Below are 25,173 nucleotides of genomic sequence, written 5' to 3'. Positions count from 1 at the left end.
TCATCTTGTGCCAACCACCCTCATTTACAGTTTTACTTCCCTTAAAAATAATGTATAAAGTGATCTATGTACAGAATCATGTTGAAGCATGATTTAAAATTGTTTTTCTTAAAAATATTTATCTTATTCAGGCATACTTAAGTTACTTATTAATTTATTTTATTGACTTGCTTTCCTTGAGACTTCTACAAGGATTTCTCGGAGCCTTTTGTGAAAACGATAATCCTTTTAAAATTCATCTTATATTTACTGTCCCTAATTATTAGAAAAGCTGGCATAAATAGGTTTGAGAGAAAGAATGTCTGATTCATGACAGTATACAATTTCCTTATCTGCCGAAAGAGGGGTTCCCACTTATTTGTGAGCAGCCAATCAGCTATGAAAGTTCAGCTATGGGATGCCTCTACTTACCCAGAATGTTAGTAAAGGGAAGGTGGGTTGAGGGAGCCTCTTCATGCCTTTAAAATAACTACCTTTTTCTTTCTTATCTCTTGCACAGCTTCTAGCTCATCAGATGCAGTTCTCACTGAACATCTTTGCACAGGCTTCAACAAGGACGTGCAGAGCTAGTTGCAATTGGAATCACTTCCATTAAGTGAGCCTAATGGTGTTCTTTACAGGTATGACGGCTGATGAAGGAATGATAGAGACAGGAAAGTATGTTGCTTCTTTCTTTAAGTAACTTGTGTTACACATTTGATCACCGCAATAAGGAAAGTAACTAATGCATATCTCCAGCTGATAGTGGAAGTAGCATTTCTAAAACTCAGACAGCATTATCAGAAACAGCCCTGTGCCAGCCAGTAGCAAATATTTTATACTGACTAACTTCTTAGTTCCACAGCCTAATATATTCATGGTGACTTTAGTATACAATGTTGTAACTACAACCATGAAATTTCTCGCTCTGAATAAACACAATTCTCAAATAGGAGCCTTCTGTCATGTAGTGCTAAACACTAGTAAGAAAACAAAAAACAAAGAGAATGACAAGCACTGTTTTAGAAACCTCAGGGAAGAGGTGAAAATGAGCAGAGATCTGAAATGACAAGCTGCAAGCCTTAGAATCTGAGAGGGAGATGCTTTCAAGAGAACAGGCCCAAGGCCACATTTCTAGTAGAGACAAGCTGTATTGTCTTGTGAAGTAGTATATGGATGGAAGAAAGATAGGGAGAGCCTGGGACTCTAGCCAGGGGCCAGTTTATGGGAACTGTTGATTTTTCTGGTTGAAGAGAGAACTGGACTAGATAAATGAAGCTATTTGGATCATGGTAACACATGACTATGTCAGAATAGGAAGCAGCCTCAGTTAAGAGTGGACTCTTAATAAGTACACTGGAACCTCTGCACCGTATGTGAACATACCTGTGCTCTGCAAAACTGAGTCAAAGGCAGAGTCTACTCAAAAGTAACATCAGAACAGTATTAATTCCTGTTTATGTATGTGCACTATGTGTCTGAAGGTGTCCTTGCAGACCAGAAGTGAGTGTCAGATTCCCTGGAAATACAGGCATATGAGACTGCTGGGGACTGAACAGAGGTTCTATGAAAGAGCAATGCATTTATATAAATCTATCTCTTGAGCCCCATGATGTAACTTTTTTGTCCTATTTTTTTCTGAGCAATGATAACAAGGGCTGAGTTGGCTTGAATTCCATTTGAGTAAGCATTACCTAATTTAGTGTCTTTGAAAATCGAACACAACAATTAGATAATTGTCAATCATTTATATCTTTGAAAGGTCCTACGCTGTTTGTTTGTTTGTTTACCTACTTATGTAATTATTTAATTGCTGGCTCTGCATGCAAATGTAGACTAGAAGAGTAGAAAAGAACCAAGCAGTCTCCTTGTCACTGAGCACAGATAGAAGAAGAATCTCATTCTCAGGAAAATCTGTAGGGTCATTAGTCTACTATTCTTTACTATTCTTACTGAAGACTGCAAATACTTAACATTGAAAAAATTCACAGTGTTTTTTTTTTTTTTTTTTTTTTTTTTTTTTTTTAAGAAAGAGGAAGATGAATGAAGCAAGTGTAACCTGGGGGATTAGGAACAGAGGTAAAAGAAGAAATAAAAAGAAAAAAGGAATGATCAGGGCTCACCTGTAGGTATAGTCTCACACTCATTTTTAGGGACAAAGCTATCATGGGTTATCCTTTTTGGTTTGATAGTTGAGATTCCTAGGGGTAGGATGTTAGCTCTGTGAGCAGGAAAAAATGTTATGAAAAATTATCCATCAGTACCTGGCATTTGGTGAAAAGTAACTACACTTGCTACTCTGAGAGCAGTGAGTTTTGACACTAGGCTTTTCCTGTCAACTCTAGATGTAAGTCTATAAAAATCTTGCAAGAAACTTTTTTTGAGATGTACATATTGTAAGTTAGGAAGCTCCACACATACCTACATGAATTTGGATTTGGTGTTCAAGTGTTCCTGAGATAACACATGGAGAAACAGAATTTTAAAAAAAATGGTCTTGTGTCACTTTTGGGACTCCTTAGGGGCTCCATCTGAGCACACACATCTGGCCTGTTCTGTTGGCATGCACTATCTCGAGGTTCAGTGAATCAGATGCCAAGTGTGACACAGAGTAATCAAATTCATTTGATGAACCGGTTGAGCTTAAGACAGAACCCTTGGGTTTCTGATGACAATTTGTTGTTCCCCTTTGATAACATTTCTGCTAACTAGGCCCTCCGACTCTTCCCCATTCTCTGACATCTCACATCTGCCTTGCTTTTGTTCAACCTCAGTGTGGACTCTGAAAGTTTTAGAGGCTTATCCGAGATTCTGATTTCTTACGGTGATTTCACAAGGGGCAAGTCAAAAGAAGCAATAAACTGCATTATTTATGAACTTTGGAGATATAAACATTCATATATACAGTCTTATCTATTAGTTTTGATCAATTTTCCTCTTTTCTTCCCTTTCCCCTTTTCTCTCCTTTTCTTCTTTCTTTCTCCTGGATTATTTTGGATTTTTGAACAGAGGAAAACACTGTACATCACAGTGAACTTTCAATTTTCCTTTTCTAACTCTAAATCCCCCCCCCTTTTTTTACCTGTATCTAATATAAATTGATAATAAATAATTCTGCCTGAGTCACAGAAGTACTTTTGATTTACTCAGAGAATTCCTTTAAACCATTAATTGGAAAATAAATGTTGACAACATAGTTAGCTGTCATATCGTAGGAGAATTCCTTCACAGAAATAATGCTTTCAAAATAATTGGGCTCTCTTTCTAGGGATCCAACATAAGAATTAGAGAAAACATCTATTCAATAGAAATGTAGGGTATGTGTGGCACTGTGTATATGTGAGAGATATATATGTCTATCTATATCAACTGTCACCAACTAGGGAAAGAATGTCATTAGTCCGGCTCACACTCATCACTTAACATTTCCAGGAACATCATTTGAGAGAATAATATTCCTGGTTTAGATTTTATGAAGCCCCTATGACTTACAGATGCCAGATGCCTCTTCTCTGGCTGTCTCTCAGATGGCAAGCCCAGTGGCACATAAAAGGAGAAGCATGGGTGTTTGGGGTGGGGGAATTCATGACTTATGGAGGAACAGCCCATTATTAATGGAAAACATCTCGGAGTAGTTAACACACAATGTCAGACTTTCCAACTTGCGCGCACAGTCCCCTTGGGAAGCAGCGCTGACAGATGTGTTGAAGGCAGAACTACAAGTAGAGCAGGTAGTCAGCAGGGGATCATTAGTTCCCATCAAGATCTGGGGCTCCTGGGTGATTAAGAGGTAACAGCTTACATGAGCCACGCGCATAAATTACATATCCCAGGATCAACACCCAAACTGCTTCTTCACTGTTTTTTTTTTTTTTTTTTTAATTTATTTATTTATTAAGGATTTCTGCCTCGTCCCCACAACCGCTTCCCATTTCCCTCCCCCTCCCCCGATCAATTCCCCCTCCCTCATCTGCTCGAAGAGCAATCAGGGTTCCCTGACCTGTGGGAAGCCCAAGGACTGCCCACCTCTATCCAGGTCTCGTAAGTTGAGCATCCAAACTGCCTAGGCTCCCACAAAGCCAGTACGTGCAGTAGGATCAAAAACCCACTGCAATTGTTCTTGAATTCTCAGTATTCCTCATTGTCCGCTATGTTCAGCTAGTCCGGATTTATCCCATGCTTTTTCAGACCTAGGCCAGCTGGCCTTGGTGAGATCCCAATAGAACATCCCCATTGTCTTTTTTCCTACACAAAGCATAGGGTCTCAAAGGCAAACGCATCCTATCAGTCTGCCCACATACCCTCAAAATCTTTTCCTAACTACAAAAACAACCGATGCCTTCGCTCATTTGCCTTATGAGAATCCATTTATATTGTGATTATCAATTTCTCTTGGAATGGAATGGGGATGCGGTAGGACACATGAAGTAGGATGACCGGAGCGCTGTTTAAAGACACATGTGTGCAGCCAAGAAAAGAACTTTTAAAGCTAGGATTAGGGAAGATTAATTTTAGTCCTACCTACTTCGCTCTTTTAACAACCCTAACAAGCCTGCTCATTGTCATTCAGATCGTTCTGTAGAGCTGCCTGAGAGCTTATGTATTTTAAGCTTAATGGATCTACTCTGAGATGCAAACTGGGGAGGTTATATGTAGTGCTTGACAGTGGAGTGACTTCTGTTAGGCTTCTTCAGCGAAGCCTCTCTTGGCAAGAAAAGAGAGAACAGCCTACTGTAGCACGCTGAGGCCTGACCCTCTGCATTTAATTGACACTTGATTCTTCACTGTTCATGAGCTCTCTGGAACGTTGGTACGAGTGGAGAAAATGTGCGTTAATTGCATTTTTTGCTCTTTAGGACTGCTGCTGGGTACAGAAGGTTTTGTTGGAACTTGAAAGTTGTCCGGTGGGAAGCAAATGTGGAATACTATCTCTTATAAACTCAAACATTACATACTTCAGAAGATAAATGCTTGCAGCCTTTGGGTCAATTGACTGTCCTATCCACCCTTTTTGTTTCATTGGTAACAAACTTTACATTCCCTTAGTTAAGTAGGAAAAAGACTCTGCCAACTAGAACTTATGTTTCCTAACCTGAACAAGAACTGGTGGCCTTAGCATTATGCACTTACCCAGATACAATTTTCTTAATTGGTCTGGGTGGCTTCAACATCAGGGAATAAGGACATATATATATGCATGCACATGTGTGCGTGTATGTGTACAATTCGACAAAGAAAGCCAAGCTGTCTGAGTATTGCTGAGTGCTGATTTAACATACCTCACGGAACACTCGCCCCAGAGATTCTGAACAGCTCCAGGCAGAAGCAAAGTGGACTACTGCCAATCCAGGCATTTGGAGTGATACGCTTCTCACAAAGCAAGGTAGCAAGGACAGCTATGTTAACTTGAGTATACAGAGAGAGACTGAGTTTTGAATGAAAAAAGTAATAGATGAGTTATACACTTAGAGAATAGTGTACCCAGTCACCACGGCAAAGACCAGTGAGATGATATGCCATTAATTTTTGTTATTTTTCTTTTCTAAAATTAATTTTTAAAACAGAAAATAAATATTAAAAGACCATATTAAACTTCATCCTACAGATTTAAGATTTCTAAATTCAGTCATATTAAGATTTTAGAAATAAGAACTTTCTAATATTCAAAAATAATACAGTAGAAATCATGGTATAGAGAAACCCTTTGAATTATCCTTTCTTTCATTCTTTTTTGTTCTCATGCCCTCTAATAACTGTGGGATTCACTTTCATTCAGCAGTTCATAGAAGTATCCTTTTACTTTCCATGATACTTGAAGTTTATTAGTATGTATGCATGAATGCATATGTGTTCACACAGGTGGGCTTGTGTTTGTGTATACTGTGTGTGTGTGTGTGTGTGTGTGGACATGTGTGTTCATATGGAGGCCAATATCAACATATAGTGTATTTGTCTGTGGCTGTCTTCTATACTTACTGAGGCAGGGTCTCTTAACTGAACTTAGAACTTGTCAGTTCAGCCAGATTAGCTGCACAACCTTGGAAATTCCAAGTCCTGGAATTACAGAGGACCAACATCCTGTCTGGTGTTTTGCATGGTCTCTATGGAACCAAAGTCTAGAATGCAGGAAATGCTTAATGTACTCAGCCAGCACCCCAGTCCCTATGTTTGGATTTTAATTTATAATTTAATTTTTATGTTTTTAATTTAAGCTATGGTAAGAAATTTAACAGTTTTGATGGGAGGAGGATTATTGTTTTGAGTTATTTGTACTTCTGAAATTCCTCCCCCCCCCCCATGTATGTACGTATACTTTACAACCTAACAATAGCATCTCCTCCCTCCTTTCCTCTCACTCCCTTCTCCTAACTCTCCTCCACCCCCTAGAATTGCTGAGGAATGCCATATTTACTTAATATTTCTGGGATTTTTTCCATCTCTAAGATGGATTCTAAGTGTTTGTAAAGTATTTAAAATATTGCCTGACATGTCTACAGAGTGTTCCTAACATTCACATGTGACATCATTGCTTCTTTTGCTGTTTTTGTCAAGTTCAGATGCCAGGATTAATCTAGTTTCATATGATAAGCCTCTGACTTGCCTGTTTCATCTTGCCTGTGCTCTGACACAAATTATCTGGCAAAGGAATTACTCTAAAATATAAAATATAAAAATGTATTTTCTACAACTCTGGGAAGAAGTAAATCCTTGACAACTTTCTGTTCCTTTTAAGATAATTGGTCTAGTCCCATTTTCCTGGTTCAGTCTCAATAGATTGTTCACTTTATCCAGGCTTTCAAATGGTCATCGGATTTTTTGTAGCTGTATTTTTTTCTTTTAGATTTACAATCTTTTATATGAAATTGCATGTTTTTTTTTATTCTGATGCTGTGAGTTGGTATGTCTCTTGTGTTCTGGATTTTATTTCCAAATTTTTCCTATCTTTCTCAATCTGGACCGTTGTATGTGTACTGTTTGTAAGTTTGAAAAATTTGTTTTTTTATTTTCTTTTGTGTCACGTCTCTTGGGGTTGTGATTTCGTAAAAACTTTATTAGGCAAATATTCATTATAGGTTTTGATTTCTTGAGACTCTATCCTGGGATCGCAGCTACTTGTATACTCTTGACAAAAGACTGGTTTTCCTCTATTCAGGGAATGTCATCCTCTTGTATGGAGATCAGCTTCAGGAAGGACCAAAGAGTTACAAATGAGGCTCCTAGGGATGAAGTGACACCTGACTAGCAAGCCAGATTAGCTTCAGCTGAATCAACACTGACGATCACTGGGGTGGCACATGTCACAACCACATCTGCTCTCTCATCCTTCTAGCAGTTCTGAACAATGAATTTTAGGAGGCTGAGTCAACTCAGAATACACATCTCATACATTCTGCAAGAATTAATAAACCTGTTCTCATTTGCGTCATGTTTGAAACATTTTGTTCTTTGACACCTTAGATCATAAAAAGTGCAGTTGAAATTTACACAGGTTGGTTCTTTTGAGATTTGTTGTGCTATTCTTCTATAAAACTCATCTATAACGAGTTGTTAATTACATTATGGAAAAACTCATCCTTATCAAATATGATTTTAATTTTGTTCAGTTTTTTATTTTAATATGGAACCAACTGCTGTAAGAATTACAGAGGCAGTAGAAAAGGAAGTGGCTAAACAGGGCTGGGGTTGTACTCGGTTGTAGCCTAGAATGAGCAGCATCCCAGCTTCAATTCCCAACATTATACAACAACAACAAAGAATCCAAATCCATATTCATTACATTAAAAGGGCAATCTTATAGCAATATTAAAATTCTTCATATCTTTTACTTTTTTTTACTTGATTAACCAAATTAAATAACAAGTATGCTCTAGAAATGAATTTTTGTATATCTAAATTAGTAGTTTTATCTTTGAGACCCTATGTTCAAAATAATGGAAAAAGAATGTTATCATGGGGATTAGAGTTTTGGCATGAAATTACCTTTTCATAATTAAATGCTTTATACATGAGGAATATACTTGCAATTTTATCATTTCTTTTTATAATTTGTTGTCAATAGAATATGTATTTTATACCTTCATCTTTTGGTTAGAACACACATATACCCAACTCTGAGCTTGGTATGTTTAAATAGAAATTAAATGCTTAACAATTTTGTAATAAAGTATATAGTGGTGTGCCTTACTAATTTTCTGTATAGTTTTTCATATGTCTTATTTTGTTCATATTTATTTTCCGCTGGTTAGAATATGCCTATTGCTCTTTTTTTTTAATGGTTCTGGCACTTGTACCCAGGGCCTTGTGCATGCCAAGTAGGGATTCTAACACTGGACTACATCTGTAGTCCATGACTTAACTAATTTTACTGCTTTGTAAAGGTGAAAGACATATCTGTTTATATTTTTCCATTTTCCTGGATCTTTTTCCTACTTACTAAATTAATGTTAATACTGTTTCACTCTCACTAAAAAAGAAACCACTGACTATTCTACTATTGAAAGCAGGGACAAACTGCAGTAGAATGTTAAATAGATCAGGGCATTAAATAACAGGGTACCATATATATATGCTGACTGTATGCCTTTATCAATTACTTTGATTACACATAAATTGGAACTTTATTCCCCCATTTCCATACTTATGAAGTTTCTGATCATTATACTTTCATACTGAATTCTGTATTAAAAACTTATCTAGTAAGTCATGCTTATCACTAATTCAATTTTCTGTAATGTTCATTTGACTTTTTTACTGACTCTGCATTTCAGACTTTAATTCTTTCTAATCTTTGCCAGCTCCTTTAAGCCTCACTCTGTATTGCAGGCAACGCAATTAGCATCCTTGTTTCACAGAATCCCCATTGTTGTTTTTGTGTTTGGTTGAATATACCAGGGATGAATCTTTTGGTCATCTTGTGTTTGCTGGTAGCACCCTCTAACATGCAGTTCTTGGTTTTGTTTTGTATCTTTAGTCAATATCTCATATTTCCCTTTTTTTTTCAGTATAGAATACCTCCCAAAGTCACCATAAATTTCAACTCTTTATGAACACATGTTATAAGGTCTAACTAGGTCTTTGGTTTTTCAACCATCAATGCACATGCCCTTTTCTTTCTTCAAAGTGGCTTGTCAGACTCCCTTTGTTAGATCCTAGGTTTGAAATTGTTCAGTGGCTCTTTTCTGTTTCTGAATTACTATTGACTGGCTATTAGTGATTTTGGAAGATTATGAAAAGCCATACTAGGATTTTCTATTGCTGTGGGGACCCACGAATGTGAGCATGTTCTATCTTGACTGGAAGTCAGAGAGTTTGAGCTTATGTTTGCTTTTTCAAAGTTGTTGAACAGGTTTGTCTACACAGCCTGACTCAGTGTGTGGTTACTAGGTGTTTTGGACATTAAGATGGCCTATAGAGGTGGATCTGCTCCATCCTGACCACAGGTCAGAGCATTCAAGCATACACTTTTTCCTTCATTTAAAATAGGAGGTTTGATATAGGGAGTGGTTGCCTACAGGATACTTGGTCTAGGGTGTATTTGTTGCATATTCCTGCTCAAAACATCAAATGCTTTATTCAGGAAATAATGGCTTAATGTCTCAAGTATTGAAACAAATAACTGTTCTTATTGTCATGTTAAAGCAGTCTTTTACTTTCCCCCCTTTTTTATTGGGGTATAAAAGTCTATAAAAATAAACACAGGCAAATTCAGTATTCAGTATACACTGAGTTGCCCTCCTGGAACTATCCTGTATCTCGGTATTTCTTTCATAACTGTTCCTCCTATCTTACATTTCTAATCCACATGCCTTTACTTTGAAACAAAGGAACACAGCATGCCTGGACCATGGCAGAAATCACCACCAAGTATGGCTTAAAATATACTGCTCCCTAACTTTTATTCAGAGCAAACCACAATATATATCCTTGAGTCCCGTGCTAATATCCTATGGTAGCTTCTAAAAATGGTTTGCTATCTGTAAGTGTGTGTGTGTGTGTGTGTGTGTGTGTGTGTGTGTGTGAGAGAGAGAGAGAGAGAGAGAGAGAGAGAGAGAGAGAGAGTATGAGAGAGTTTAGGTGTTGTAGAGGCCAGAAGACATTGATCTCCTTAGAACTGGTGCTATAGGTGTGTGTGAGCTGCCTGATCTGGGTGCTGGGAACCAAACATGGCTTTTCTGAAAGAGCAGCACATGCTCTTCCTCATGGGGCCATCCTTGCAGTCCTCAGGGTTAACATCTTTGTGGCAGTCCACCTACTCAAGCCTTACACACTGTTTTTCATTTATTCTTTTCCCTTCTACTTCTTAAACTTCCAATTAAAACTTTATAAGTCTTACAGGAATCACTGCCACTCTAGTATCCATTGTATCTTCCTATTTCATAACAGTTTCTGAACCCCGTTCCCTCCCTCTTCCCACTGACAACCAAGAACAAATATCTGAATATGAGTCTTTGATCAACTTCATATATAACAAAGCATGAGGGGCCCTTCTATGTTGTTTAGTTTTGTAATGTGCCACATCTTCTGTATGTCTGTTATCTGATGGGTTCTGCTAACGTCTCGTATTTTAACTCAGTAAGGAACTCTAATCTCTTCATCTTTGAACTTCTAATTTATATGCTCCGTCACATCCCATTGGACCCGAAATAAGCCAAAGCTTTACATTTGAAAGAAATTTCAGCTGCACACCTAGGAATGACTTACAGGTTTCATAACTGCCTATATTTGCAATAAGTGGGAACCACAAAAAGAAGAAAGATGATACTTAAATGGCCTACATTTTAGCAATACCAAGTGGTTACAGCTGAAGTAGGGTGGTATTTTCTAGGATTTCCCTGGAGGGTGAGTTGGCATGAAGGAATGAAATAGCATGTGCATTGCAAATTGCTTCAGAAGGTACAGATTCTTTCAGGTATTTTCTTATTTATAACAATATTTTATGTGTATAGTTGTTTTGCCTGCCGGCATGTAGGTATGCATAATATGTGCATGTCTGGTGCCTATGAAGGGTATAAAACTAAAGTTATGCGTGATAGTAAATCACCATGTGGGTACTGGGAATTGAACCCAGATCCTCTGCAAAAGCATCAAGTGCTATAAGGTGTGGAACCATCTCCTCAGCCTCTTACAGATACTGTTAAAATGCTCATCTGTAGCCGTACCAACCAGACTAGGCCTGATTGCATATAAAACACTACATTATCAACTGTAACTACCTCCCCAGCTGTGCCTGCCATATGGATTTATGAATTCCTGTGGAGTATTATTATGACATATCCCCTTTTCCAGGGGTTCGTTTTGACAGTGAAGATTGTAATGATGTGTTAACCTGTGACTAACTAATGTGAGGAAAAAAGGATATGGTACAGTGAGAGAAGGGAGGAGTTTTCTTGGCTCAGTGTGAAGTGGCTACCTGTTGTTTTGTGAATAGTCAGTATCTATCCAAGATGTCATGATTAGTCTCCAAATCCGGCTCTTAGTTAAACTCCTGAAATAGTTTATAATGCCAGGAGGGTTGTTCCCTTTATTACCACTGCACTTTATTTGGAATCTTTTATTCATTCTACATATAGATAAATGTCAAGATCCCAAACCAAAATAGTTAACTCAAATCAGCTAAGTTTGCAGCCTACTGTGTTGGCATGTCCATAGTCTCTAACTCAGAAAGCCAAAGCAAAAAGACTGCTAATTGAAGGCCAGCCAAGGATACATATTGAGGCCTTGTCACACATTATGTTTGTCATTGATATGTAGCTAATTAATTAAATAATTTTTGGAAGCAAGTATTCAGACACTATATAATATAATAAGGCTTTATGCTGCAATTAACATTTGCTGTCAATCTATTGTCTTACATATGAATATTAAAGTCACTTGCTCAAAAGGATAGTTTTTTAGTTTTAAGTTTGTCAACAATAATCATTTTCTTCCCAGACTCCTGAAAACTAACACAAGGAAGTTTTAAACATCCAAAAAAAATAATAGTGATATTTATGTATGAAAATGCCACATTGAAATCTATTTCTTTGTGTGCTAACCAAAATTTAATAATGAAGAAAATTGGCTAACTTCTTATTTGTGCCTTAGATTCACAACTTAAAGACTTTCGACTATGGAAAACACTTAATCTTTGAGCGCTTACACAGAGACTATTTCTAAACGTCTATAACCCAGCTAACAATTGCTCATTGTCCTGTGAAATTCCCTGTGACATCGTGATACAGTGGCCTGACAATACCAGTGTATTGCTGAAAACCTGACCAAAGAACTGCTCATTTCTTTGGTTCTTTTCTTTTCTTTTCTTTTTTCTTTACTTTTCTTTTTTTCCAGCAGAGAGTCCCAGGGTCTATATGCAGCAAGCATTAAAACAAGAATGGTTCCCACAGATCCTGCAGTGAATGTGTGCTGGTTATTTAGGGATGCTCAGTCAGGTTCGTGCTGTTGAAAGATCAGTGTTGATCATTTGCTCTGGTCTTGCTGGCTCATCCCTGGTAACACTCTACTGGAAACAGAGTATGTTTTCATAGTTCCAGATTCTTCATGTCCCAACTAGCAGCTGTGCTTCAAAACCGCATCATCCCTCGCTCCTTTCTAGGGCGAGAAGTTCCACATAAGAAACCTTGGTGTGCAGTAGAATTTCATGAACTGATCAGTCTATTGGTTCTTCAGCCTTATGGTTAAATTTTTATTTTTATATTGCTTTTTTTCTATGTTCGTGTGTTTGATCTTTTTCTAATTGATCAGTGGGTTTCCAGTTCTACAAATAAAATTGGAACTAATATTTTTCTTCCTTTTTTGGTGGGAGTTATGTCTAAAAAGAAAACAAAGGTATTCCTAACTTTACACTAAATATATATTCACAAACATTTTAAACATGCCTATAATGAAAATATAAAGTAATTGTTAAGGAATGAAAGTGGGTAATTGAAGCAATCATTCATTATATAGAATCCCTGTTTTCTTTCTAATAAAAGATATGGAAATCATTTACACAATTAGAAAAAAAAATTCTGAAATTTATTTCTGCAACTTTTAAAGGAAATGGCCCTCTAAGACTGGTGAACAAAACTGTATTGATTTAATAGCTATTGATTAAGGTATATGAGTTTGTTTCTAAGTCTTATAGCCTGACACTTGCTATAACCACCCAAGGATCTTGCACCTTTCTCTTATCACAGAGAAAAAGCAGAAAGAGGGTCCAAAGTATGAAGCTATAAATCTTGGACATCTCTTAGAAATCAGGTTAACAAGTTAATAAAGAAATGGGAGGCTCAGCTCTTTAAGATCTAGAATTAATTAGTCTATGGCAATTTGTTACATTGATAATTTTTTCTAGTATTGTGTAAACAGCTGTTGATATCTAGTTACTCAAAATGAAACATTCAAGTTGTATCAGAAAGTGTTGCCAGAAAAATCCAAAAAGAAAGAGTATTTGAGTAGCATCCCAGAACACAAGGTACCCGCTTTAGAGACAACTGACAGCGGGGTCATTCAACTCATTGGTTTGTCCTTTCCTTTCCTTTTCTTTCCTTTCCTTTCCTTTCCTTTCCTTTCCTTTCCTTTCCTTTCCTTTCCCGTTTCCTTTTCCTTTTCCTTCTCCTCCTTCTCCTCTCCTTCTCCTTCTCCTCTCCTTCTCCTTCTCCTCTCCTCTCTTTTCCTCTCCCCTCCCCTCCTTCCTTTCTTTTGTTCTCTTTTTCTTTCTTCCAAAAGGAAGAAGTAAGGTGCTCTTCTAGACCTGTAAGAGCTCTGTTCCTCCCCACTATTTTTTTGTTGTTGCTGTTGTTGACTCCCTCTTGAGTGACACAATCTCATACCCGAGAAGAACTGAACCTGCACATGAGGGACAGATACTCCTAGTGGTCTATTTTTCTGAATAGGAAACACTCTACCATGTCATTTGGGCCGCATAACATATATAACAAGTAATACCCCCCCCAAAACATAGTTTTTATTTTCTTTTTGTTCTATTCAATGACAAGGTGAAAACAGAGACTTAATGAGCACAGAAGAGCATGTATTTGCAAACTGTTCAAATTTAACAGACCCTGATTAAATCTCTAACATTCTATGGTCTCTCGAATTGGTAAAGTAACAGAAGAAAGGTTGGAATTGGTGATCATATTTCAAATAAAGAAGCACAAATTCATAAACACACCAGACTCTAGGAACGTCAAATGAGATGTCCTTGTGTCTTTCTTATGACTGATGCTCATCTATCACTAAATATTTATTCCACTGAATCGGACACATTTCTCTTTAAAAGGATATGTAAGGTTTCCTTGCTAAGAACAAGAAATGAGGATAGGATACATATTTCTAAGGGATTATGCTGTAAACATTGGTTTTATCCAGGCTTGACTGATCTTCTATCTCCTTAAGGAATGGCACTGTAGTAGTACTGCAATACCATGCCTAGGGTTCTGAGTCAACATGAAGAACCCATTCTTTGTCCAAGATGAAAGAGCCTTTTTGGGATCATTCATCTCCAATGACTCTACCTTAACTTACTGGCCAGCTGCGGTTTTAAGCTTTTTCAGGAGTTAAGCCAGCTCTCAAGGAAATCACTTTTCAGGTGACTTGAAACAGAGATTAAAAAGAGCTGCCTTCGAGGGTGGACAAGCAACAAATGGTCAAGATTTTAAGGTCATTATTTAAACACTTGTAATGTTTTCAAAACTGACGATGTATAAGGACATTGCCCTTTACACACACACACACACACACACACAGACAGACACACAGACACACACACGTACACACACAGGCACGCACACACTCATATGCACACTGAATGAGACAAAGTAGATTGTGGAGCCTTCCTATATTCTAGCCTATATACTCATTTGACTTTGATTCCATTATGACCAGAAAAAGAATGTAACTGAACACTGTTTGGCTTCCTTACAGCTTGCATAACATTAACTATTAGCATTATGATCATTTAAAAATCTTCTGATATTTTGCTTAATTTAAAATTTTATAAAAATAAATGGAAAATTTTCTTTAATTTATTTAAAAATAATTCATCATTATTGAAAATATTTTGCATTATTTAAAATATCCCTGAAACTGATGATCTGTCAATGGCAAATCAAACTGCCTAGCATACGCAAAGAGTTAAGTGTAATTGCTGGTAAAACACATATACACACACAGATACATACACACAATCTTGGCTCCTCATAGGTCCACACAATGCCTTTCTTTTCCCACAAGGAAATGAAACATAATTTAGATATAGTGAATACAAAATATAAACATAACAAAGTACACTGACCTTAACCCTCCTGACAACTGTGTGGCAGAGTTTAACTCAACTGTTATTTTGAGTCTGAGAGAGCAACATTCAAACATAAAAGAAATGGCTAAATCAGCATTTTAATGAAGCTACAACAGAGCAAACCACTTTGTTAATAATAGATGTGAATCCTAGATAAATCACTCAGGAGATTTAGCTGAAAAGTTTATGCCTGCTTATAAGTTGCTTCATAAGGGTAAGTCAAGAATCATACGTATTTTCAGAAAGTAGCTTATTGATTTTATGCTTAAGCAAATAAAAATGACAAAGTTAATAAAATTGTGTTTCTAAGTTTTAGTAATATGAATTAATACTATGTTTTTGTATCTCTCTATTCATTAATGTTTAAGTTTATAGGTCAAGCGTGAATTCGATTCTGCTGGCTAAATACTATACGATGAACTGAGAACCATGCTTCAAAGCAAGTTATGGGAAAAAATAGAGCCTACAAGTTGACTGAAAGAAATGAAACAAAATAAGGTGGAAATAGAAGGATTGCACTCTGGGAAGTTTAGTCAGTTGTTCAAATCACAGGGCATCAAATCCAAGATTCATTTAGGTTTATGTTAATGTGAGGGCATCAAATCCAAGATTCATTTAGGTTTATGTTAATGTGTGATAATGATTTGGTAAGCGAGGATCAGTAAGTTGATACCTTTGGTATAAATAATACTACAATCAAAAGACAGGATATTATGGTTCAGGTTCTAGAATGAAACTTAATTGGGATCTAGGGTAGGGAGATGGATCAATAGCTGAGAGATCTTGTTGCCCAAGGATGACCTTTTTCAGAATTTTGGCCTCTACATAAAAAGCTTGGGCGTGGTCGTGCAGGTGCCTATAACCCAAGTGCTATTGGTGACAAAAACAGGAGGGTCATTTTGGTTTGTTTGCCATCAACCTAGCTTCAATCAGTGAGTGACCCTGTCTCAAAGGAATAAGGCAAAAAATGATGAGACATGGATACCCATGTTTTCCCATTACCTCCACACTGTACATGTACACGAAAGTCACACACACACACACACACACACACACACACACACACACAAAATTAGATGTAAACAGTTGTACATCACTGGGTAAGACATGAAGACAAGAGGGAATCTGTAAATAGTAAAATGAAATGGGTTTATAATTGAAGCAAATAAAGCTGTACTTGATAATCAAAAGTTATATAGAATTGCCAAGTCATAGAATCAGGCATGAGGAAGGCAGCAGGAATAAAGTATAACGTGGAGAGTTGGGCTGCTTGACTACAGTCTTTGTGGTTATTCTGGGTTCGGAGGATATTACATTTTAGCACAGTAAGATTACTCCTGGCTCAGAAACATGTCAGCCTAGCTTGAACTGAGCACATAACTGGATGAATCTAATCCTGGGGATGCTGTATTAGTGCTGAAAGCTGAGTAGGCATGAGAGGATAGTAACAGAAGCTAAAATGAGGAAATACAGCTCAGAGAAATTACATAATCAGCCTAAGACCACAGTAGGGCAATAGCAGAGAGCTAGGGTTAAAACATGGGTGGCCTACTTTTCCATCTTTATTCTGTCCTTCAGTGATTACAGAATAGTCCATTTGAAATAGCCACAGTGTGGGAAGGCATGCTGATTCTTTTAGAGCTCTGAGTATAATTCATGTGAATATGTCCAGATCAAGGAGAACTGACAGAATTCCTAGAGAGGCTTATATTAGAAAGGTTTTTCCTGGGTCAGGTGTTACTTTTATAATATACAGACATCAGTTTTCCAGCCTGACTGTGTATTAGATTATGTATGGGACTTTAAAACTTACCCAGCATACCAGAGAGGATCTGTGTCGCCAAGAAATTCGGATTTAAATGACTTGGGCTAGAGCCCTATGATTCCTGGCATGGACAGAACTACATATATTTTTCATTTTTCCATTTGTAGAAATACGATGTGTCCTAGTCTACAGTAACCCTGGCATTGACCACTGTGTGCCCCCCACATAATTTTATAGCTTTAGCCTCAGGCTTACATAGGAATCACTTTACCCATTGACTCACCTCTCCAACTCTAAATTCATTTTTCATTTGAAGAATATCAGCACTTATATTTGGATGACATTGAATCAAAGGATTCCATCCCAGCAAGGCTGGCCCTACAATGGTTTTGCAGAGCGGGATCAAAGTGACATGATCTCAAATCTAGTGCTGCCTTAGAGTAAACTCCAGTTTTGTACAAGTACAATATTGGGGGGATTTGACCCCTGTTTAGAGCCATACTAAATTTTCTAGGTTATTCTAAAGCCAGCTGTCTATGCTTGGCCAGAGAGGTACAGGATGTGTAGGAACCAGAGAAGCAGCTCTGGGTTGCTCACACTTCAGTGTGCATATGAACAGTGGGGGACCTCATTAAGCGCAAGATCTGGTTCAACTGGCCCTGCGTGGGATTTGAGACTTTGCCCTTATTATAAATTCCCAGGTGAGATCACTGTTGCTTTTGAGTAGCAAGGACCTTGGTCTCATAAAAAAAAAAAAAAAAAAAAAGACTCAAATCTTCCTCAACAAATAGTTGATGGATTTCAATGATGAATAATCTGGGGACTTAATTATATCAAAAGAAACATCACAAAATACCTCATTTTAATCCTGTTTAACGAGAGCCTGGCTAAAGGTCATAAATTTCTGGTGCCAAATGACACAGGGGGTGGCAAAATTAAAGGGTACATTCAGAATTCAGTGATGTCTGTTTCTAGTACAAAAAAGCACCTAAGAACAACCAGAATCCATCAGACTCTTCTTTTCTGTCTCTGTGCCCCCATTTAGTTGTAAAAATCCATGTAATGACTTACATATAAATTCATATATTTATATAAAGTTAGAAACACATATATGTATATATTGAGATGATGATACTACCACACTGACAGAACAGTAAAATCATATGCTTCTCAAGACATATCTTCTGCAGCTCATTTCTGTGCTACTCTGACAAGGCACACTTTTTGAAACAGGATGTGCAGCATCCCTTAGAGTGGCTTTCATGGCATTACTGAGTACCCCACTGGTACAGTAAGAGGCTGAGTCATTTCCTTCGCCCTGCGTGATATGTTACAGTTGAAACTAGGATACCATATGCTAAATCTAAAATGCTCAGTAGGTCCAGTAGCTTTTGGTGATTCTGCCAGCTTTTAGGTAGTATCCAGGCTGCAAAAAAAGCATGAGAAAATTCTAACTACAGTCTGCATTGGAGACTTCTGAATAGAGGGGAGATTTCATCCGATAATCATTAACTGTACTGGACAAAACAGATAGATGTCTGACATGCTCTCTTACAACCTTTAAGATCCTCTTTCTTGTTTTCTTGAAAATTTCCAGCCTGCGTCTGTCTTGCTCACAGTGTTACTGTGTGCATGGCTTTAATAGAGCCTATAATGAGAATATTTATTTTCTTGTCTTTCACCATCAAGACTGTCAAGAATGTCAGAGCAGCTCAAGGAAGTAGATTTCAGAGATGCTGACTGCTGCCAATGGAGACAGGCACATTTCAGAAGTCTATGGCAACTTTTAATAACATTCTCTGTGGGAAGAGGGAAGGAGTTAGGCACCTCATCATCAGCCTCCTCCCTTCATCATACTGTGTCTTTCTTAGTGCTATCATTACACCAGGGAAGAGAGTTACTTTGAAAATATACCTCTAAGATGAATTGTCAGAGTCAATGTCATGTGACAGAAGCTTAATACTGTGAAGATGCTCATGAAAGAAATTAGAAAAACTCCCATCTTTATTTTAATCAGATTTTGTATTCAGAAGTGCAAATTTGAACAAATTTCACCCAAATCAAAACACCGAGTTCAATGGTTAACTGGTTTCCTTTATGAAGGACAGACCTTCAATAATGCAAATACACTTATTAAGGCATTCATTAGCATTTATTGAGCTGCAATTATGGAATAATGCCACTAAAAGGGACCTGAGAGATTTGTTGTAAGTTCTTCCCTTATAAGACAGAAGAGTGATGCCTAGAAATATCAAAGTATTTGCACAATTTAAAAGGATGATTTGAATCAGAACCAAGAACAATCCTCGTATCTGTGAGTTTAGTGCTTCTGTTCCAAAAGCACACACCTCAGTAACCCTAGGAATCACACATCCCTGGCAGACTTCATTGCTTGTTTTCCTTCCCTGCTGCTTTATAAGCAAGGTGATTGTGCTCTGACAGCAAGCTTTCTAGGTATCTCACTAATTGTTTTGTTTTGTTTTCCTCTTGGAAACACTAAGTGTAACATGAGATTAAAAAGGAAGTTACAGAGGTAAGGACATGGCTCAATCGGTAAATTGGCCATCAAACAAGCTTAAGAATCTTGAGTGTGAGCTCCAGAAACAAACTAAGAAATTGCTGTGATGGTGTGTACTGTCATTTCACTGCTCAGGAGGCAAAGACAGGTGGATGTCTGAGGCTTATTGGCCAGTGAACCCAGCTTGCATGAAAATCTTCAGACCTAAGAGAAACTCTACCAAAACAAACAAACAAAAAATAATCCAACACTGTAAGGTGGGTACTCCGGAGGAATGCCATCCAAGGTTGACCTCTGACCTTATAGACACCACACATGCATATTGCCTATCTCGCACATACAAAAGAAGGTAAAATCTTGAATACAAGAAAGTAGTTTCAAACAGGAAGTTTAAAAGTTTGCCCTTTCAATCATGAATGCCAAACAGAAAATTTATGTGATTGTGTGATGTGTGGTTTCCCTCTATATACTGTGAATACCATTTGTAAATAAAGATACTGCCTTGGCCTGTTGATAGGGCAGGGTAAATCTAGGTGGGGAAAATTAAACTGAATACTGTGAGACAGTAGGTGGAGTCAAGGAGAAGCCATGGAGCTGCCGCTGGAGACAGATATGGAAAACCTTGCTGGTAGGCCACAAACATTATGGTAAAATATAAAATAATGAAAATGGATTAAATTAAGATGTAAAAGCTAGCCAATAAGAAGTTAGAACTAATAGACCAAACAGTGATTTAATTAATACAGTTTCTATGTGGTTATTTTGGGAGTCTGGGCAGGTGGGAAATGCACAATTGGCCTCCTACAACAAATTGGCATTCCAATGTGTGCTAGCTAAATCCACATAAAACCTGAGAGGGCTTGGAAAGGAATTCTAGACACTAAAAAACAAAGTTTAGCTGCATTTTTTTTTTTCTGCTGGCAGCGTGTTGCAGCTCTCTTAAGAGAGGTTTTCCTGATTCAGTGGTAGCAGAAAAAAAGCTGAGCCCTATAGACATGGTGGCTTTCTGGGCCATGCTGCCAGCTCTAACTCTGGAATTTTGAGGAGGCTGAGCATTTAAATGGGGTTTGTGCGCAGAGTGCTGCAACTTGCTTAATGGCAACATAGTCCCACTGTGTGTCTGAAAATGAGGCTGTGCGCATGACTCACACTAAACAGACCTCTGACCCACCATGTTGGGATGGGTGGAGTCAAAAGGCAAGGCAGCTGTAGAAGCACTTAGCATGTTAAGAAGCAGTACTGGTCAGAAAATAATTACAGATATACAATAAGGACAGATTCAGACATAAAATACCTCTAAATGAGACACAGTATGTTTAAAAAATGTACATAGGCTTGAGAGAGAGAGAGAAGAAAAAGAGTATAGAGAGTCATAAAAAGAAGTAAATGGTTAGAAAAAAGTAAACAGTACTTAAAGAGACAGAGTACAGTAATAGATTAAAGGAGTAAAGATAATGAAATAAATATTAAAAAGTAACAAAGTAAAAAATAAGTCACATAAAGGAAAATACATAAAGGAGATTCTGGATTGTGTATATTATTGTGTTTTTGAATTTTTTGACTGCAGAGAGACATTTGATTCTGGGGACTACTAAGCTAAATCAACACATGTTTTAAAGGTTTCTTGACTTCAAAATTTGAGTCTATGGATATGCTACTTTGGAAAACAGGTTCTATTTTTGTTTCCACAGAAGATGAGAACCTGTGGGATCTTCCAGACTAATGTGGTTTGATGGACCAAAATCCCCCCCGAAAAGTTGTTGTAAACACCCTCAAAATACCCGACAAAAAGCAGGAAGCAGTTTGGAAAGAACTATGCACAAATTCCCAAATATTGTTTGTAAATGTTTGTTTACATTTAAAGGCGGATATGCTATAGAGATTTGCATTAGTATGGATTTTGCTAGATTGATACAAATTTTAGGTCAGTCTTGTTATATGTATATTTCTGCTCTTCATTAAGGTATTGTGTGTGCAGCTCATTTAAAAATGTAATGTATAATTAAGTAACACAGGTTAATAGGTAGTCATTTACAATAATCAAGCTTGTAATCATGTTAGACTTTCTAGATGTATAGAGATGTATTTCAGATGGATAGGGACTCTTTAAATGTTTCAGAGACCTTCAGAATATAGCATTTAAAATGTTTTAAGAACTTAGGACTTTTCATGACAATGAGACACATCTGCTCCTGGCAGTACATGCTACTTCAAGAGGAAGATGGGCATCGAAGAGGCTCCTTATGGAGCTGGTTAGTCATTTGGGCAAGAAACAGCTCTTTCTTGGACTGCTTGATAAACTGGACATGCAGGACCCACAGGGAAATGACTGCTGAACTTGGCTAAAGATGAGATGGTCCTTCGGGTTCCTGCTATATGAAAGAGATTGCCAGACATTCTGCAGGACACAGAAGAAAGTGACTAACAAACTGCCAATATAGGTGGAACTCTCTTTGAAATTTCCGGTTTAATGGAAAAGTCTGCAAGATACTATGGGCCTGTAGGCTGAAGATGGATGCCCCAACATTACAGAAAAGCTTTGGGTGATGGTCCAGGTAGCAAGATGTCTCTGTCAATTCTACAGTTTTGGAAGTTGCTTAAAATGCACTTCCTGTTTACTTAGGTAATATTGCATCCTTCTGCAGTCTTTGAGGAGTTAAAGAATATATAGTTATAGTTTTCCTTAGTTATGATAAAAGATAGATATAAATATTGTAACTATAATTCTTGCTTGATAGCTGTTTTTGCTATATGCAATTTTAAAAACCTTCATTTTTATTTAAACAGAAAAGGAGAGGTGATGTGGGATTCCCCTCTGTATGCTGTGAATACCATTGGTGAATAAAGAAACAGCCTTGTCCTGTTGATAGGGCAGGATAGATCTAGGCAGGGAAAACTTAACTGAATGCTGTGAGAAAGAAGTCGGTGTCAAGGAGAAGCCATGGAGCTGCCACCAGAGATAGATTCACCAAAACCTTGTCGGTAGGTCATGAGCCTCATGGTAAAATATAAAATAATGGAAAGGTTTAAATTAAGATGTAAAAGCTGGTCAAAAAGAAGTTAGGGCTAATAGGCCAACCGCTAAATTAATTAATACAGTTTGTGTGTGTTTATTTTGGGAGAATGGGTGGTCAGGAAATGAACAAGCAGCTTCCTACTACAGTTGTGGTAGTAGATACCAATCTAAATCTGAACACCTTACTAAGTACAGTGCTGTGGGATAGCCTTTTGTACACTGAGAAGATGCATTGCTCTCAATGTTTTAATAAAGAGCTAATGGCCAATAGCTATGAAGGAAGAGCTTAGGTGGGACTTGAACAGAGAAAAAGAGTACAGGGATAAAGAAGGGCAGAGTCACTAGGAGATGCAGTGAGAAGCAAAATGAACTTGTGTTGCTAAAAAAAGGTACTGCCATGTGGTAGAAAGTAGATAAAAATAATGGTTAACTAAAAGCTAGTTAGTAACCAGTCTAAGCTACCAGTCAATCATTTATAATTAATAGTAAGTCTTCATGTCACTTATTGGGTCAGTGATTCTGGCAAAAATCTCAGCCTACAAGAGAGATTATTAATCTTGGAGAGAAATTATTTATTTACTTTAGTTTTACATGTATGACTGTTTTACCTACACATGTGTATGTACACACATAAATATCTGGTTCCTGAAGAAGCCAAAAGAAGGTTCAGATAATACAGAATTGGAGTTACAGAGGACTATAAGCCACTTTGTGGGTGCTAGAGCATCTGAACTGCTTAACCAACTCTACAACCTCCAAGTTTATCAAGTTCATCACTGAAAATATTTGTTAAGGGGCTGGATAAAAAGCTCAGCTGTTGAGAGCACTGGTTGCTCTTGTAGGGTGTCCAGATTTAATTCCCAGCACAAACACAACAGCTCAAAACAATTTGTAACTCCAATTTGGGGACCTGATGCCCTCTTTTGTTCTTAGGCATTGTGTACATTCATGGTGTTCGTGGATATGTTCAAGCAAAATAATCACACACCTAGAGCTAACCCAAAAAATACTTTGTGAACTTTTAATATATATCTTTTAACCCTGAATGTGCAGCAACTATTGCTTGGTGTTTCCTAGTATTCTGCTTTATAAACACAGCCACAGTCTTCACATGAGGTTATTGCTTGACACACTTGATTTTTCAGTGTCTTTTGCCCCTTGGTGTGACTAAATAAAATAGTATGTGAACTCTTTCTCTGTAGTTTTATTAGATGTGACAACAAATTATTAAACCTTATATAGAAGTAGCAAGTCAGAAGACTGGAAATGAGGAAGTTAGTTGTTCCAAACCCTGGAGGTAGCATAGGCTTGGGTTCTGAGCCTTTTACTGTGGAGTCTGACACTAACTCTAGGCAGTGGCATCAGGATGGAATTGAATCATTTCATAGCCTGCTGGCATCCAGCGTGCTGGAGAATTGGTTGTTGGTTTTGAAAATAAAAACATACATACTTTGTGGCAGAAGCATAATCGGGATGGTTTATAGATCCTTTCCCTGACCCAGAAGGAGTAAATAAATAAATGCCATGTTTTTCTTTTAACCCTGTAGAGATGTAATAGATACTGATATTTTCGCTACATTGTCTGACCATGCAAGAGGATTCTGAGTTTGACTGGCTTAGACGTGTATTCCATTGTACCAGGCACAGGTGGGACAGGACATTTGTACAACCTGATATTTTCCTATTCTAATAATGGGAGACATTCACAACATCCCTTACTATACACAGAAGGACTATGGGAATATCTATAAATGACACTGTTCCCTCAGCTGGTGTCAAGAGAGAAAACATTCTGCAAGAAAAATATCAGCCAGTGAAGTGTGCACACATGGACATATTTGTAAGTACCTCCAGAATGGGGCGGCGGGCCACACAGGAGTACCATTCCCTGACCCCGACGGACTGACACTATGCTTCTTGTCCTTGTCTTAAAGTTTTCAAGATCTGTTGGGAGAAATGAAGGAAAACACATTTAAGTTTACCACCTTAAAATACCAAGGGAGACTATTGCTATTTCCATAAGGTGGCTGAGCTGAAAAGTATCCCGGATTGCATCAATACCAGGGAAATTCTGCTTAGCTGATACTGATGATCTTTTAGCAATGTTGTTCCTCACTCCTAGATTCCATTGCTAGATTGTTCAATAAAACAGGTACTGTCCATGTGTGCCTATTCAGACTCCGAATATCTAAAATTAAATGTGTGATTTTGTTCCTGTGATAACACTAGTCATTTTTTGAGTACTCAGTAATTACATACCATACTGAAAAGCACACGTAAAGAACACTTCTATCATTCTAGAAAATTCTACTAGACATTAACAACTTAAGTGAAGAAACTGAAGTTTGTTTGACCTCCTGAAGTTAAGTGTCATTGTTATGATTAAAAACTCTTATTTCTGATACAATACTATTTTCACAAACTTATTTTATGCAACTATACTTTCTCTCTATATATATGTGTTGATACATATTATATATACACATATACACATACATATATATATATATGCAATCTGAGCTTTAACGATATAGATCATAGATACAGTACAAACTTGTCCTGAAATCACAATCTCAAACACACTATTTTTAAATAGCATACTTCCAAGTGCTGGGATT

The 25,173-nt window shown here is 37.4% G+C and overlaps 1 protein-coding gene across 6 annotated transcripts in view; it reads right to left on the bottom strand.

Moving 5' to 3' along the window:
- The window catches only part of Cntn4 (contactin 4), a 995,812-nt gene that overhangs the window by 240,493 nt on the left and 730,146 nt on the right, over positions 1-25,173 (bottom strand). For all 6 annotated transcript variants that reach the window (XR_005972615.1, XM_041635217.1, XM_041635207.1 and 3 more), the window contains one exon: positions 24,404-24,499. Coding sequence is in view for 5 of the 6 variants with exons in the window: in XM_041635217.1 (XP_041491151.1) it covers positions 24,404-24,499 (96 nt within the window). In the remaining variant the exon portion in view is untranslated. The remainder of the gene's footprint in view (positions 1-24,403; positions 24,500-25,173) is intronic.

This window comes from Microtus oregoni, unplaced genomic scaffold (assembly GCF_018167655.1).
Source record: "Microtus oregoni isolate MIOR12 unplaced genomic scaffold, Mior012 000002F_ref0000024, whole genome shotgun sequence".
NCBI classification, from domain to species: domain Eukaryota; kingdom Metazoa; phylum Chordata; class Mammalia; order Rodentia; family Cricetidae; genus Microtus; species Microtus oregoni.
Note: the sequence above shows the minus strand (reverse complement) of the source record. Positions and strands in the feature narration are given on the sequence as shown.